The sequence below is a fragment of the Armigeres subalbatus genome, chromosome 1 (genome assembly GCF_024139115.2).
Source record: "Armigeres subalbatus isolate Guangzhou_Male chromosome 1, GZ_Asu_2, whole genome shotgun sequence".
In the NCBI taxonomy this organism is placed as follows: Eukaryota; Metazoa; Arthropoda; class Insecta; order Diptera; family Culicidae; genus Armigeres; species Armigeres subalbatus.
The window spans coordinates 135,361,262-135,377,932 of record NC_085139.1 but is presented as its reverse complement, the minus strand read 5'-3'; the positions used below and the strand labels follow the sequence as shown (position 1 = coordinate 135,377,932).

The 16,671-nt window shown below is 46.6% G+C and overlaps 1 protein-coding gene and 1 long non-coding RNA gene across 4 annotated transcripts; one reads left to right on the top strand and one right to left on the bottom strand.

The window, feature by feature from the left end:
- Positions 1 to 442: 442 nt before the first annotated feature.
- LOC134206606 (max-binding protein MNT-like) lies at positions 443 to 12,809 on the bottom strand. 3 transcript variants are annotated; one of them, XR_009978296.1, is made up of 3 exons: positions 6,123 to 7,853; positions 618 to 713; positions 443 to 561 (listed from the first exon to the last, which is right to left on the bottom strand). XR_009978296.1 is itself a non-coding variant. In XM_062682342.1 (3 exons), exons 1-2 carry the CDS (start codon positions 12,715 to 12,717, stop codon positions 651 to 653), a joined length of 747 nt encoding a protein of 248 aa, XP_062538326.1. In that variant the 5' UTR covers positions 12,718 to 12,809; the 3' UTR covers positions 443 to 561; positions 618 to 650. The 3 variants fall into 3 exon arrangements, 1 of the variants encoding a protein (XP_062538326.1); XM_062682342.1 differs by lacking the exon at positions 6,123 to 7,853 and adding an exon at positions 12,034 to 12,809; XR_009978297.1 differs by lacking the exons at positions 443 to 561; positions 618 to 713 and having other exon boundaries at positions 6,148 to 6,185; positions 6,244 to 6,313; positions 6,372 to 7,853.
- Positions 12,810 to 14,918: 2,109 nt separating this feature from the next.
- Positions 14,919 to 15,519, top strand: LOC134206599 (uncharacterized). Its single transcript, XR_009978294.1, has 3 exons — positions 14,919 to 15,087; positions 15,164 to 15,243; positions 15,307 to 15,519. It is a non-coding gene; the product is annotated as an uncharacterized LOC134206599 (long non-coding RNA).
- The last annotated feature ends 1,152 nt before the right edge of the window (positions 15,520 to 16,671 follow it).

The window sequence follows — 16,671 nt, the reverse complement described above, 5'->3', positions numbered from 1 at the left end:
TTAGACTTTCGAAAGGAATACTTTTGGATTTCTGCGTGGAGTTATTTTGGCTTTTGAATGGGACCTTTTCCTACTTATGTACAAGGGGTACCGAACAGCACTCCGAACAGGATCCTTCTTTCCGTAGTTACGCCAGCAAACCAGGATGAGTCTAAGGGGGTTACAGGAATGTAATGCAAGATGCCTATATGTTATGTGCTACCATGCTTTAAATAGGGGCAATATGGGACCTATTGATTATTGTTGCGACGCCGCATTGAACAGGTCTAGCGGTGAACAGGCCTAACATAGCTGCAACATGACAGCTTGCGCTCAACAGTAGTGGTAGATAGAGGGAGAGTGAATGTAGGATGTAGAAGTAGTAGAGAGAAAAGACGCAAACAAGGGCAGAAAAGGTAAATAAAGATTTTGCGATCGAAAAGTAAAGTCGAGAGTGTTTAGTTCGGTGATAATAAAGTTTTATTCCGAAATTGAATTTGTGAGCTTGGTAGTGAAAAATACTACAAAATAATCCGGATCAATCGTCAGTTAGTGGTATCGAAAGAACCAAGTGAGTAGGACCTGTAAAAAGAAGAAAATGATTAGAAAGAATGAATATTGATATTGTAAATACTTACCTGTAGATTCGGTGATTATTGGATAGTGCGACATTAGGAAGTTTTGGAAAACCGCCGTAGAATCGCTGTAACGGTTGAGTAAATCGTAAGTAAGCCCTAAAACGAAATGCAATGAAAAACATAGCTTATTTATAAACCATTTGAACAGCAACTGTCCGACCAAATTCGCGAGATCCAAGTAGGGTAGGTGAACCTATAGTTGACACCTGGAAGTATAGTCGAACCTAGTGGGTAGAAGGAAACCACTACTTGTAAGTCATTGATTAGATTAAGCTGTAAATTTGTATTGAGTAAAATAAATAATTACAGTTTTGAGCATCGCCACAAAAAGTGTGCTGCTTCAGAAATTTTGGATTCCCTTCGGGAACATTCTCAAAAAAGTAGTGACAAAAACGTCGCTTGTGAGAAGTCCGTCCACAAAATGGGTTCCGATTCCGAATCCGTTGACAAAACCCTGTTGGACCTCACGGGAACTCCGTGCGGGATCTGTGGTCCATCAACATGCGATGAAAAGATGGTCGGTTGTGATGGATGTTCCGCGTGGTTCCACATACGCTGCGTGGGACTACCGGAAGAAAAACTACCGAGGATGTGGTATTGCCAAAATGAAGCCTGTAGGCAGAAGGCTCAGGAGTACCAGAAGCAGAAGGACGCCAAAAAGTCGGTCCGTCCCAGGAAGCAAGTGGACGAGTCCGACAAATACAGCTCGACTTCCCGCACCGGGACGTCTAGCATAGATGCGAAAATGCGAGCAACGTCAAAAGCGGCAAATGGGAGAGGCGGAAATGGAGCTGAGGAAGAATGAGAAAGAGATACAGCGCGCATTTGAAAGGAAGAACATGGAGATGGAGGAGAAGATGCGTGCTGAAGAAGAAGAGGAGCGGATGGCCTGGCAAGCTGAGATGCTGCGAAAGAAGAAGGAGCAGATCCAGCGGATGGAGGCGAGGCAGAAGTCATTCGAGATGGAAATGGCGGCCATGGATGAAAGGTTGGCGGAGCTTTCAGGTAGTCCGGCGTCGAATGAGTTGAAGTCAAAGATCGTAGTTAGCGGATTACGAGCGGGTCCTTCCGGCAATACTAATAGGAAAGTGTTGGAGCTGACAAAGGAAAACGTCAAATGGCTAGAGGAGGACGACGACGACGATAGCGACGAGGATGATGAAGACGTCGACGAAAGTGAAAGCAGCGAAGAAGAAAAGGGTAAATACGATGAGTCCGATGGAGGAAAGCGGCTGAATAAACGAGCCACCGTCGCGATAAAAGAAAGCGCAAAGGCGGGCGCCTTGCAATCGAGCAGGAGGATGGTCGACAACGTGAGCCAAGACGGGCTGGGGCAACAGCAGGTCAGACCGACAAAGGCCCAGTTAGCAGCGAGAAAGGGGTTGACCTACAAACTTCCCAAATTCTCGGGCAAACCGGCACAGTGGCCATTGTTTTATGCAGCGTACAATGCCTCCAACGATGCCTGTGGTTACATGAACCACGAAAACCTGATGAGGTTACAGGAAGCACTCGAAGGGGATGCACTCGAGCTAGTGTCGGGGCAGCTACTTCTGCCGGCATCGATTCCGAGGGTCATCGAGAAGCTACAACGGCACTACGGCCGCCCAGAGCAGCTTCTACAAAGTCTGTTGGACAAGGTGGATCGTTTGGAGCCTCCGAAACCGGACAACCTCCGGAGTTTTGTTCCTTTCGGAAACACGGTGGAACAACTTTGCGGGCACCTGGAGGCTGCGGGTCTACAGCAACACCTCGTCAATCCGCTGCTCATTAAGTCGCTGGTCGCCAAGCTTCCGGATCGTGAGAAGCGTGAATGGGTTCATTACCGGAGAGGCCACGGCGAAACCACGCTGCGAACGCTGACGGATTTCCTCATGGACATAGTGGTGGACGCCTGTGAAGCCAACGTAGACGTCGAGGTTCAGCCGTCGTATCAGTCGAGGAGAGTTTTCCCAACCGGGAAGAGCAAGCCGAAGGAGAAGGGTGCGCTGTACTGCCATGGCGAAGGCAGCAGTCCGGCGGCTAACTTGAACGAAGAAAGGAGGCTCAAACCGTGCCAACAATGCCGAGCCACCGATCATCGTCTGCGGCGCTGCACAGAGTTCAGGAAGCTGCGATATGCTGAGCGGCTGAAGTTGGTGAATCGGGAGAAGCTGTGCCACGTCTGTCTCAACGAGCACAAAGGGCAGTGCAAATTCAACATCCACTGCAACATTGGCGAATGTAGGGCATTCCACAATCCACTGATGCATCCGGTGGGAAATGTGGTCGGGATGAGTGCGCACATTAGGACAAACTGCACAGTCATGTTCCGGATTGTTCCAGTCCAGTTACACTGCGGAGGAAAGTCGGCAACGGTGTTGGCGTTCCTGGACGAAGGTGCTTCGGTCACGTTGGTGGAAAAAAGGCTCGCTGATCGCCTGGGCGCAATCGGAGTACGAGAGCGGCTGACCATCAAATGGACGGGAAATGTCTCGCGTGTGGAAGAGTCCCGGAGAATGAGTTTGTGGGCGTCGGGTACAAGTCCAGCGGCCGGCGACAAATTGTTGCTGCATACGGTCCATACAGTTGGAAAGCTGATGTTGCCGCATCAAAAGCTGGACCATGAGGAACTTGCTGCGCAGTACGGCCACATGAGAGGATTGCCGATCGAGTCCTACGATGGACAGCCGCAGCTGCTAATCGGGGCGAACAATATTCATTCGTTCGCGCCACTGGAGGCAAAAGTAGGGACACCAATGGAGCCTATTGCTGTTCGTACCAACCTCGGCTGGACAGTTTACGGACCCAGACAGTCCACTACGGTGGCGGCCGGCAACTACCTCGGGTACCATCAACAGATCACCAATGATGACCTGCATGAGCTTCTCAAAAGCCACTACGCGCTGGAGGAGTCGGTGGTGATGATACCGCAAGAAACGGAAGAGGAAAGACGTGCCCGGGAAATACTGGAACGCACTACTAAACGTATCGGCGATCGCTACGAGACCGGGTTGCTGTGGAAGACAGACGACCCACGGTTCCCGGACAGCTATCCAATGGCCTTGCGGAGAATGAAGCAGCTGGAGAAGCGGCTCGACAAGAATCCGAAGCTGCGAGATAACGTCAGTAAACAGATCGAGGAATACCAGCAGAAAGGGTACACACATCTTGCTACCGCTGAGGAATTAGCGGGCACTGCCGCCGACCAAGTGTGGTATCTCCCGATCAACGTCGTCCAAAACCCGAAGAAGCCCGAAAAGATCCGTCTCGTCTGGGATGCCGCAGCGACGGTGCAAGGAGTCTCTCTAAACTCCCAGCTGCTAACAGGACCGGACATGCTCGTACCGCTGATTAAGGTTCTCCTCGGTTTCCGTGAACGGCGGATTGCGTTCGGTGGAGATTTGAAGGAGATGTTCCACCAGTTGAAGATACGCGCAGAGGACAAGCAGAAGCAGCGGTTCATCTTCCGGAAAACGCCGGATGATCCACCAAGCATTTACGTCATGGACGTGGCGACATTCGGATCGACAAGCTCTCCCTGTTCGGCCCAATTTGTGAAGAATCGGAATGCCGAAGAATTCGCCGCACAATACCCCAAAGCGTCTGCGGCCATCATTCACAAACACTACGTGGATGACTACTTCGACAGTGTCGACACCGTAGAAGAGGCGGTTTCCCTAGCACAAGAGGTTAGATTAGTCCACCGAAAAGCAGGTTTTGAGATCCGGAATTGGGTGTCCAACTCGCCCGAAGTTCTACGAAGTCTTGGAGAGAAAAAACCGGCGGCGCCGGTGCATTTCGGCTGCGATAAGCAGACGTTGAAGGAAAGAGTTCTGGGAGTGATCTGGGACCCGAGGATGGACGAATTCTCGTTCTCAACAAAGAGCCGGGAAGACATGATGCCGTACCTGTATGAGGAAAAACGTCCTACGAAACGACTCATCGCAAGCTGCGTGATGGGATTCTTCGATCCTCTCGGACTGTTGTCGCCGTTCACCATTCACGGCAAAATAATCATCCAGCATCTCTGGCGCTCCAAATGTGACTGGGACGAAGAAATCGACACAGATTCCTGGGATCTGTGGAAGCGGTGGACAAAACTGTTGCCGCAAGTAGAGGAGATCCGGATCCCCCGATGCTATCTCGGCGGTGCGAGGTACGCCGAAGTTGATTCGCTGGAAGTGCATATTTTCACCGATGCCAGCGAACACGGATACGGCTGCATCGCATATCTGCGAGCGGTAATCCAAGGAGAAATCCATTGCAGTCTGGTAATGTCGCGGGCAAAAGTGGCACCGATAAAACGCCAGTCAATTCCCCGTCTGGAGCTCATGGGAGCTGTGCTAGGAGCCCGGATGAGCCAAACCGTTCTGGGCACTCACTCCTACGATATTAGCCGAACCGTTTTCTGGACCGATTCCAGCACCGTGTGCAGCTGGCTCAATTCCGACCAACACCGCTACAAGCAATTCGTTGCTTTCCGGGTCGGAGAAATCCAAGAACTGACGAAGGTGGCAGATTGGCGATGGATTCCAACGCATCTCAACATCGCAGACGTGGTGACAAAGTGGGGGAAAGGAGGTCCGCCGTTGCAAAGCGAAGGTGAATGGTTTAATGGACCGTCCTTCCTGTATCGGCCGAAAGAAGAGTGGCCAAAGCAAGAGCCGGAGACCAAAGAGACGGAGGTAGAAGCGAGAGGGGTTGTACTGTTCCACGAGGTGATCGATGCCGAACCGATTTCCCGCTGGACAAAACTGTTGCGGGTGACCGCTAGCGTATTACGGTTTATCGCTAACTGCCGACGAAAGGGGAGAGGAGAGCCGATAGTGACCATACGAGCTACGGTGAAGCAGCGGCAGCTGATTGAAGCGACTGCAGTGAACTACGTGTCAGTAAAGGTTCCACTCGGACCAAAAGAGCTCCAGCAAGCAGAAACGGTTCTCTGGCGACAGGCTCAATGGGATAGTTTCCCGGATGAGATGAGTGCGCTCACGAACAACCTGAAGCGCAAACCGGGAGAACGGATGGAAACGTTGAAAAAGGGCAGCCCGGTATACAAAAGCTCGCCGGTATTGGACGACGAAGGCGTTCTGCGAATGGATGGTCGGCTTGCGAACTCCGAGGAGAGTTCCTTCGATAAGAAGCACCCGATCATTTTGTCAAGGTTCCACGACGTCACACACAAATTAATCCAGCACTACCACGACCAGTTCGGACACGCCAATTCGGAGACCGTCTTTAACGAGATGAGGCAGCGGTTCCAGATTCCGAAAATGCGTCCGGCGATACAACAGGTAGTGAACAAATGCGTCTGGTGTAGAGTGAACAAGTGTCGGCCACGTTCACCGAGGATGGCTCCACTTCCCGTCGAACGAGTCACGCCTCATCAACGACTGTTGGCGTACGGCCAACGAAGAATAAGAATTCCAGGTTTTTAATACAACGTATATTAAAAACTTTCTGCAAAAGGATAACAATGGCTCATTCAGAAGTATGCAGTATAGTTTTGTCAAAGAAACTTACGTTTAGGGTTCTTACTCTTTCCTATGCTATTCCCCAACTCCTACTCTGGTTGAAATATTACTCCTGTAAGAACACTTCATATAATTAATGTTTCACCTTCGTGGTTTGTTCTAATATTCACCCTCGCTTCAGGCTACGAATATCAGCAGTGCTCACTGCTCACTAGCTTAAATCCTACAAAACGAATTCAGCTATCAACCGAATACATTAATTAATTTAGTTATTTAACGCATTATCAATTCGGCTCACCGTGAATCCTAATATCTAACTCTTATCCGATTTGAGCAGTATAGTGTAAGTATAGGTATAGTTTAGGTTAATTTCTACGAATGGAAAAATATTTAGGTAATTTAGGCACATATTCAATATTCGTAATACACTTCGCCCTACCCTAATATTAGAATAGCAAGGAGAATTATAATTTACTTATACACTATTTAAATAAAGAAAAGAAAAACTAGTTTTAAACTGGATTTTAAGTTTTACACATTCGTTTGCAGGCACATTTCATCGTTTTCAGCATACCAATTCCTCTGTTTATCATCCAAACTATTGTCAGCGAAAAGTGGTCCCGTCATCCCGTCCGAGAGCCCGGTGTTTGACGTTTCACGCTTGACGTTCCGTTGTCAATCCCAGATGAAGCGACGCGCCGACCGAGGGGTCGTGACACTCCCCCCCACGTACGCCTATGTCCTGGCTTACTGATCCATCGCGTCGAACATCAAGTACAGCTATCTTTGTGGCTGGTCGTTCATAGATTCCCGTTCGGGTCTGCACGGTTGCCGATCTTACCTGGCCATCTTTGCTGTCTTTCACCGAAATAACACGCCCCATAGGCCAACAGTTTCTGGGTAGGCCGGCGTCTACTATTACGACTACGTCGTTCACACCTATCGGTTTGACCTTACCGAACCACTTTGAGCGCTTAGTTAGTTCCGGAAGGTAGTAGCGTATCCATCTTCGCCAGAAAAGGTTTGCCTCCGCTTGAGAAGCACGCCATGCTCGTCTTAGTATACCGCAGCTATCGTCGAGAGGTGTTGCAGGTTTCAGTCCGTTTGACGATCCCATGAGAAAATGATTTGGAGTGAGAACAGGAGCATCGAAGTCCTCGGCAGGAACAAACGTCAGAGGACGCGAATTGACAGTATGTTCAATTTCGATTAGTATGTTGCGCAATGATTCATCTGTCGGGTTACGTTGAGGTTTCATCTTCTGTAGGTTGACTTTGACGGACCGCACTAATCGCTCCCAACTTCCTCCCATGTGTGGAGAGGCAGGGGGAATAAATTCCCAATCAGTGTTAGGGCTAACAATCTCCCGTATCACCTGGTCTTGGTCCATGTTTTTCAACGCTGCTTCGAGTTCTTTACTACCTGCTACGAAATTCGTGCCTCTATCGCTGAAAATACGTATTGGTACACCTCGCCTAGCCATAAAGTTCCTCAGAGCCATGATACACGAGTCGGCATTTAGAGAATGCGCAATTTCCACATGAATAGCTCGTATTGTTAGACATGTTATCAGTACCCCCCATCGCTTCTCGAGTCTTCGTCCAACTGCCACAGAAATCGGGCCAAAATAGTCGACCCCGACATACGAAAATGGTCTGGCGAAAGCCGCAAGTCTCGCTGCTGGAAGATTGCCCATCAACGGAGGGTTTGGTACTGCTCGTTGGTTTTTACACTGTTGACAGCTTGCTCTTACACTTTTGCACAGAACTCTTATTTTTGGAATGTGATAGAGTTGACGTATCTCGTTGACCACCGTTTCATTATTGCAATGATGATACTTGTGGTAGTCTAGTACAATGAGTCTTGTAACGTGGTGATCCTTCGGCAGAACGATAGGATTTTTTGTATCCATTGAAGCATATTCACAGTTGCCAATTCTCCCTTGCATTCGTAATACTCCTAGCTCGTCCAAGAATGGTGTGAAGTTGAATATAGGACTAGCTTTCGCTATTTCTCGTTTACCGCTTGCAAGAATCGCGATCTCCTCAGAATATGCCTCGATTTGCACCTGTTTGTAGAGATGAATTGATGCTCTTTGTAGTTCTGCCATGGATAGCGGATTGTTGTTTCGTGTCTGCTGTGCGACAGTTTCCCGAAGATTGCTTATGTAACGAAATACCATCGCTGTGACGCGAAGAAGTTTTCTCCACGTTCCGTAATAATTCAAATCAATTACTTGAGTTATTGTAGCTGCGTGATAGTTAAGATGGGCTCTCAATTCCTCTTTCGTGCTATTGTTGTGAAACGATTCTTTCGGCCAACTTTCAGGGTCTTTCCAAAGAAAATCTGGTCCTCTAATCCATCTGCTGTTGCTTTCGAGATCAGGCTTTCGGTTCCATTTGGTCGCATCGTCAGCAACATTGTCCTTCGTTCCTACCCACCGCCAGCTCGAAACCGTAGTTGTTTCCAATAGTTCGCTAACCCGAAATGCAACGAATTGTGAGTAACGTCTGTGATCCGATCGAATCCAACACAGAACATCTCGAGTCCGTCCAGTAGATTCGTTCTTCTATGTTGAGCGAAAGAGAGTGTACTATTGCTTCCGCCAGTCTGGCACCTATAACTGCAGCCTGCAATTCTAACCTGGGAATAGAGATGAACCTCAGCGGTGCTACTTTTTGCTTTTGCTGAGACGATTGAACATTCCACATAGCCATTCTCTTCGAAACGAAGGTAGACGGCAGCAGCGTAACCATACTCGCTGGCATCCACAAACGTGTGTAATTGAACTTTTGTGCTGTCTCCTAAGCTTGTTGTAGTGCGATAACATCGTGGGATTCTAATAGACTGTACCTGGGGAAGAATCAGTAACCAGTGCTCCCACTTATCGTTGAGTGTATCTGGAATTTCTTCATCCCAACTTATTCCTGAACGCCAGATCTCCTGCAGAAGAATTTTCAACAGAATGAGAAGGTTGGAAATCAGTCCTAATGGATCGAAAATTGCCATTAACGTGCGTAACATCTCCCGTTTTGTTGGTTTCCGCATTCCAGCTAGTAACATACGATCGTGTTTCGGAGAAAGCTTATAAGTAAACGTATCGGTTGTTGTACACCACCACATGCCCAGGATTTTTTCGGTTGCTACTTCGGAGGTAATATTGAGACTCATCTCGCCTGTGCTATCTACGCCCAATGCTTTGAGAACAATTGGAGAGTTAGAAAGCCAATTTCGCATCTCGTAGCCAGCTTGAGCGTGCACGTACCTCACATCTAATGCTAGTTTGATCGCTTCATCTTCCGTTTCAACGCTGGCAAGCATATCGTCCACATAATGCTTCTTCGTAATCGCTTCAGCTGCCGCAGCAAACTGTCCTTCGTGCTCCTTTGCGTTCAAATTTTTTACATACTGTGCACAACTTGGCGAACAAGATGCACCAAACGTCATAACCTGCATGACATATGTACTGGGCTCCGTATCGGTTGTTCTCTCTTTCCAAAGAAAGCGTTGACAGTCCTGATCTTCAGCAGCGATGAGTGTTTGGTGAAACATTTCACGGATGTCTCCGCAAATGGCCACCTTTCTTTCACGGAATGTTTGTAGCACAGAGTTTAGGGATGTTAACTGGTCTGGCCCTTTAAGGAGCATAGCGTTAAGGGATACACCTTGAGTTTTAGCAGCTGCATCCCACAATCCTTATCTTCCCGGGTTTATTTGGGTTACAAACAGGGAATATTGGGAGATACCACACTCGAGATTTCGGTTGTTTTATTTCGGCCGAACTAAGTTTACGAATATAACCATTCTTGACATAGTCCTTGATTTTGCCTGTAAAATCACTGCTAGCTCAGGTTCTCGTTTCATTCTAGCTTCCAAACACCGAAAACGTTGGAGAGCTAATGGCTTGCTGTTTGGAAGCCGGAATTCATCAAACTTCCACAAAAGACGAGTTACAAAACGACCGCTTGAAGATCGCGTCATTGTTCGCAAAATTGCATATGCTCGTTGATCCTCGGTTGACAAGACGAGATGACTTGGCTTAGAGATTCCTATATTTTCGAACGAGAAATATTCCAGCATAGCTCGCTGCAGTTCGTCGTCGTTATTTTTGCAACAAGTGTGCGCGTTCCAGTTGTGGTGTCCGCTGAATTCACCACCATCCGAGCCACCATGGATAATCCAACCAAGGCGGGTTTTTGTAGCGACCGGCTCGAACATTTTTCCTTCCCGACCTTTCTGTGCATAGCCGAGATTAGCGTTATTGCTTCCGATTAGTAGTCGAGGTTGAACGTTGTTATATGACTGCGCTGGAACTCCTCTGAGGTGACTATATTGACGAACTAGCTCTTCCATACAAAGGGTTTGGTGGAAAAGTCCAAGATTCGGAACAGTGTGTACTTCTCTCAAATGATACCTTTTTGAGGTTTCAACAGCTCCCGAAATTCCTAGCTGCACCCTTCTTGATTTGTTCTCATATCTTTGGTTATCTCCCGTCCATCTCAAACAAATGGGCTCGATTTCACCCTCCAAGTTGAGCTCTGTAGCCAATTTCTCATCCATTAGAGTAAATGCTGATCCATCGTCTAGAAAGGCATGGGTTTTAAGTACTTTATCACGACCGTACAACATGACTGGTACAACGCGGAATAACGTTCTAGAAACGGATTTATGATGAGCATTACATTCACGGTCGTTGGGTTTCCTACCAGTTGCTGGAGGGTTCAAGTGGTGTTCTTCTCTAAGATTCGGATCCTTGTTGACTGTCACGACACGCTGAGTATTGTGAAGCAGAGGGTGATGTTTGAATGTACAACCGTTTTGTCCGCATATTTTTGGAATTTACATGCTCCTTTGTGGCCCTTCAAACACTTCCTGCATATTCCATTTTCTTTAATAATGGTCCACCTGGAATTGTATGTGCAATCCAAGAATCGCTGACATTTAACGAGTTCAGTACAACGGCCTCCACATGCGAGGCACAGTTTCACGGTCGGACCTTCTTGAGTAGCAGTAGTTTCGAGAGTTGGAGAGTGTTGTATTCTGTTCCTCACTATGCACATTTAGAAACGCAGATCCATTTTTCCGGAGCGGGCGCTCTGCAGCGATGCAATAGGGCAAACAGTTTCTGCAAGATCGTATAGCCAATCAGCGAACACAGATAGGTGCACTACCTGAATAGAACGACGATGCTTGGCCCAATCAATCTTTATTGGAGGCGGAAGTTTATCTACCAGCTCTCTGAGAAGAACCATGTTATACGAATACTCTTCCAATTCGCAAGCATCGATTGTTGCGCAAAGATTTTGCACTGTCAATGCAAACTCGATGATCGTATCCAACCTATCCACCTTCGGAGCAGGAGCTGCACTAATCTTCGCTATCAGGTTGTGCACTATTACTTCAGGATTACCATATAGCATTTTCAACGTAGAAAGGATTCCAGGCACATTGGAAGGATGCATAAGCCTGCATTTCACTGCCTCAAATGCTTTCCCTCTGAGGCACTTTTGAAGGCGTAATAGATTTTCATCCTGCGTGAAACCGCAGAGTTCAGTTGTTGAGTTGAACGTGGAGTAAAATAGCGGCCACTCTTCAGGGGAACCGCTGAAGACTGGTAGTTCGCGAGAGACAGCTTGACGTGCGGCTACGTGGCTTTGTGAAAGATTGTATTCAGGCTCGGAATGAATCTGAGGCCGCCTTGGCGTGGATCGTCGAACTGGGTCAAAATCGTGTACAGTAGAATGAGCGAATCTGATACTTCTAGGTGCTCGACTATTCTCGTCAACGCTCTGTTGTCCTGTGAACGGTCTGCGAATATCACGGGACACGGTGAAATCGGCAGCATTTAATGGTACAGTTGGGGCTCGTCGTAAAATAGCAGAGTCCATTGGGCAAGATGTAGTAGATTTTGCTGGTACTTCTTGGATCATCGAATTTTCGCGTTGCAACCAATTACTGACCTTTTCGTTCGACGTTTCTTCTTCGACGTCGTGCTCGGTAGTCGACGATGTTTCGCTGGCAAACTCTTTCAATAACTCGAATCTTTTTTGCAGATATTCTCGTTTATTTGCTTCCTCCTTTTCCTGTAGTTTCCGTTCTTCATCCAACTGTTGTAGTTCTAACTGTATCCGTTTTTGCCTGGTTGAGGATCTGGAACTAGCCCCCTTTGAAAGCCGACTCCTGTTGTCCACTGAACCTTGAGACTTGGTGTTCAGAGGATTAGTCGAACGCGGCAACGATGGTGCTATATTTGCTTCCCCAGTAACAGCAGTTTGCGGAGTCGAATGTGGTTGATTTACAGACGGTAGCGGAGGAGGATCACAATGAGACGGTAGAGGTTGTGCTATCGATGACCCGGCAATGGATGCGACAGCAGCTGGTAAAACACCTTGCTGTACAAAGGTAGGTTGACTCAACGAGGGAAACGGAGGATGACGAATCGGTGGTAGAGCCTGAGCGAGATTGGACAACGTTGGGAATGCGCTCGAGACCGCCAGATGACTCGAATGAGCTGGCGTAACATATGGAACCGATGGTGCAATCGGAGGTCTAGGCATCATGGCATACGGATATGTAACTGTGCTTGTTGGTATATACATCGGCGTTGAAGCGGTTGTGACGGGAGAGATTTGTGACCATGACATGTTTACATACTCCAGAGGAACTGTACTTACAGGAACCACAGTAGCGGGGGCGTACGTCTTTTTGAGAGCCCCAGTTAGTGGCTGGCATGATGGACACACGAATCTAGCGTTTTCGTTGTCCGAGGGGATTCCAACGCAAGCGGGATGGTACCAATTTTTGCAAAAATTGCATTGCCATTGGTGGCCGTCGTCTGCACTACAGACTTTACATAGTTTCGTTGGTGTGGAACTTGCGATGCCTTGAGCTCCTGGATGATCCTCGCGTTCGTGAGAGTTGTTGGACATGTTCACCGGAATCTGGCGTCCGTATAAACAAAGTTTTTAAGATGTTGGCGTACGGCCAACGAAGAATAAGAATTCCAGGTTTTTAATACAACGTATATTAAAAACTTTCTGCAAAAGGATAACAATGGCTCATTCAGAAGTATGCAGTATAGTTTTGTCAAAGAAACTTACGTTTAGGGTTCTTACTCTTTCCTATGCTATTCCCCAACTCCTACTCTGGTTGAAATATTACTCCTGTAAGAACACTTCATATAATTAATGTTTCACCTTCGTGGTTTGTTCTAATATTCACCCTCGCTTCAGGCTACGAATATCAGCAGTGCTCACTGCTCACTAGCTTAAATCCTACAAAACGAATTCAGCTATCAACCGAATACATTAATTAATTTAGTTATTTAACGCATTATCAATTCGGCTCACCGTGAATCCTAATATCTAACTCTTATCCGATTTGAGCAGTATAGTGTAAGTATAGGTATAGTTTAGGTTAATTTCTACGAATGGAAAAATATTTAGGTAATTTAGGCACATATTCAATATTCGTAATACACTTCGCCCTACCCTAATATTAGAATAGCAAGGAGAATTATAATTTACTTATACACTATTTAAATAAAGAAAAGAAAAACTAGTTTTAAACTGGATTTTAAGTTTTACACATTCGTTTGCAGGCACATTTCATCGTTTTCAGCATACCAATTCCTCTGTTTATCATCCAAACTATTGTCAGCGAAAAGTGGTCCCGTCATCCCGTCCGAGAGCCCGGTGTTTGACGTTTCACGCTTGACGTTCCGTTGTCAATCCCAGATGAAGCGACGCGCCGACCGAGGGGTCGTGACAACGACCATTCAGCTCCGTCGGCGTCGACTATTTGGGTCCGGTGGAAGTTACAGTTGGACGGCGTAAAGAAAAACGTTGGGTGGCAGTTTTCACTTGTTTGGCTGTGCGTGCGGTGCACCTGGAAGTTGTGCACAGTCTCACGACCGAGTCGTGTCGAATGGCCATCACTCGTTTCCAAAGCAAGTTTGGCAGGCCAAGTCACATATTCTCGGACAATGCCACTTGCTTCCGCGGAGCGAACAATGAGATGATCAAGATGGAGAAGATCAACGAAGAGTGCGCCGAAGCCGTAAGCAGTTCGACTACCGCCTGGCATTTCATTCCGCCGGGAACCCCACACATGGGAGGTGTCTGGGAACGAATGGTGCGGTCGGTGAAAGAGGCAATGCGGGCACTCGACGATGGAAGAAAGCTGACGGACGAGATCCTGGTGACGACGCTGGCAGAAGCGGCCGATATAATCAACACGCGCCCGCTTACCTACTTGCCGCAGGACTCCGACGAAACGGAAGCACTGACGCCGAACCATTTTATTCGGGGAACGGTGTCTGGTGCAGATGTGAAGATGGACGGAAGGCCAACAGATCCCGCAAAAACTCTGCGGAACATGTTCAAGCGCTCACAGTTTCTCGCAGACCGAATGTGGGAACGATGGAGTAAAGAGTACCTCCCGACGATCAACCAACGGTCGAAATGGTTCGATGAGCAAAAGCCGCTCCAGGAGGGCGACTTGGTCTTCGTGGTCGATGGGAAGAACCGGAAGTCTTGGAAGAGAGGCGTCATCGAATCGGTGATTAAAGGTACGGACGGACGAGTACGACAAGCGGACGTAAGGATGGCTGACGGTAAGGTACAAAGACGAGGTGTAGTGAACTTAGCGGCGTTAGAGATTAAGTAAATCCGGAAATGCCGGATGTTACGGGCTGGGGTGTTGCGACGCCGCATTGAACAGGTCTAGCGGTGAACAGGCCTAACGCGCAACATAGCTGCAACATGACAGCTTGCGCGCAATAGTAGTGGTAGATAGAGGGAGAGTGAATGTAGGATGTAGAAGTAGTAGAGAGAAAAGACGCAAACAAGGGCAGAAAAGGTAAATAAAGATTTTGCGATCGAAAAGTAAAGTCGAGAGTGTTTAGTTCGGTGATAATAAAGTTTTATTCCAAAATTGAATTTGTGAGCTTGGTAGTGAAAAATACTACAAAATAATCCGGATAAATCGTCGGTTAGTGGTATCGAAAGAACCAAGTGAGTAGGACCTGTAAAAAAAAGAAGAAAATGATTAGAAAGAATGAATATTGATATTGTAAATACTTACCTGTAGATTCGGTGATTATTGGATAGTGCGACCTTAGGAAGTTTTTGGAAAACCGCCGTAGAATCGCTGTAACGGTTGAGTAAATCGTAAGTAAGCCCTAAAACGAAATGCAATGAAAAACATAGCTTATTTATAAACCATTTGAACAGCAACTGTCCGACCAAATTCGCGAGATCCAAGTAGGGTAGGTGAACCTATAGTTGACACCTGGAAGTATAGTCGAACCTAGTGGGTAGAAGGAAACCACTACTTGTAAGTCATTGATTAGATTAAGCTGTAAATTTGTATTGAGTAAAATAAATAATTACAGTTTTGAGCATCGCCACAAAAAGTGTGCTGCTTCAGAAATTTTGGATTCCCTTCGGGAACAATTATATTATAGGTATATAGCATTTTTTTAGGTTTTCTATTCATTCGAGAGTTTTGCTGATTTTAAAGCTTATCCAACTTTTCATATATATATATTTGCTTGCCGAAAGAAGTCGTTAAAATTTTCCTATCAATAAATATGTTGTCATCTCATTGATATTAAGTCATTTTTCGTGCTGTGGCTAAAATAGAACTAAAAGTTAATTTAAAAGGAAGTTTATAGAGCAAAATGAGAGATTATGCTTATGCTTTTTCAGGAGTCAGAAGATTTTACCAAACATTTTCCAAGTTTGTTTTTGTTTGGTGAAAAAATAAATCTTCGAAATGTTGCCATGACAGCAGTGCTAAATCTTTGTTCTAAGGTGCCACTAATAGATTACGTACTGGTTACTGAGATGACATTTCTGGGTACCGAGGATTGTTCATAATTTACGCAACTGGAACCACGAAATGATCGCTAGTTTCATATTGATTGTTGATATCCTCGTCAGCAAAAGATGTTCCAGAGAGCTACAACAGCGACATTCTTAATCTTGTAAATAAAATATCTTTTTATTTGCCACACAAGATACATACTCATGTAAGGGATCGTTCAAAAATTACGTCCATCGTTTTTCGGTATTTTCAACCCCCTCCCCCCCTCTTGTCACAATCTGTAACAAATCACTGACCCCCCCTCCCCCAGTACGTACAACTGTATGAAATATAATTATTCGTCTTCTTTGTACACAACTTTTACAAGAAATTTAGTGGGAATTAACTCGCTTAATAGCAAATTAAAATATTTTTTCAGCTAATCAAATTGTTTCTAAAATGTAATAAGGTATTTATTCTTGTTGGACGTAACACAAGACGAGACCCCCCCTCTCCCCCTGTCACAAACTGTCACAAATTCTAGAACCCCCTCCCCCCTCAAACCTTGGACGTAATTTTTGAAAGATCCCTAATGGCGGGCATACGAAAGCTTGCAATTAATAATACTGATGAAATGGATTCACGCCTTCTCATTTACCCCCTATATCAAAATGAGCATAACTGTGGGAGCAGTTGACATCCACAAACGTCAAATCAGAGACCAGCTCACAGGCAAGCTGGCGGTTATTATCGTTCGCGGAAAACAGGATCGTTTGTCATATCACTATAAG

Coding starts and splice junctions, on each gene's coding strand:
- LOC134206606 (XM_062682342.1), bottom strand. CDS start 12,717: ATGTCATGGTCACAAATCTCTCCCGTCACAACCGCTTCAACGCCGATG. Junction 714..12,033: donor AAGAAACGTCGAACGAAAAG/GTCAGTAATTGG, acceptor ATTTCGTTTTAG/GGCTTACTTACGATTTACTC.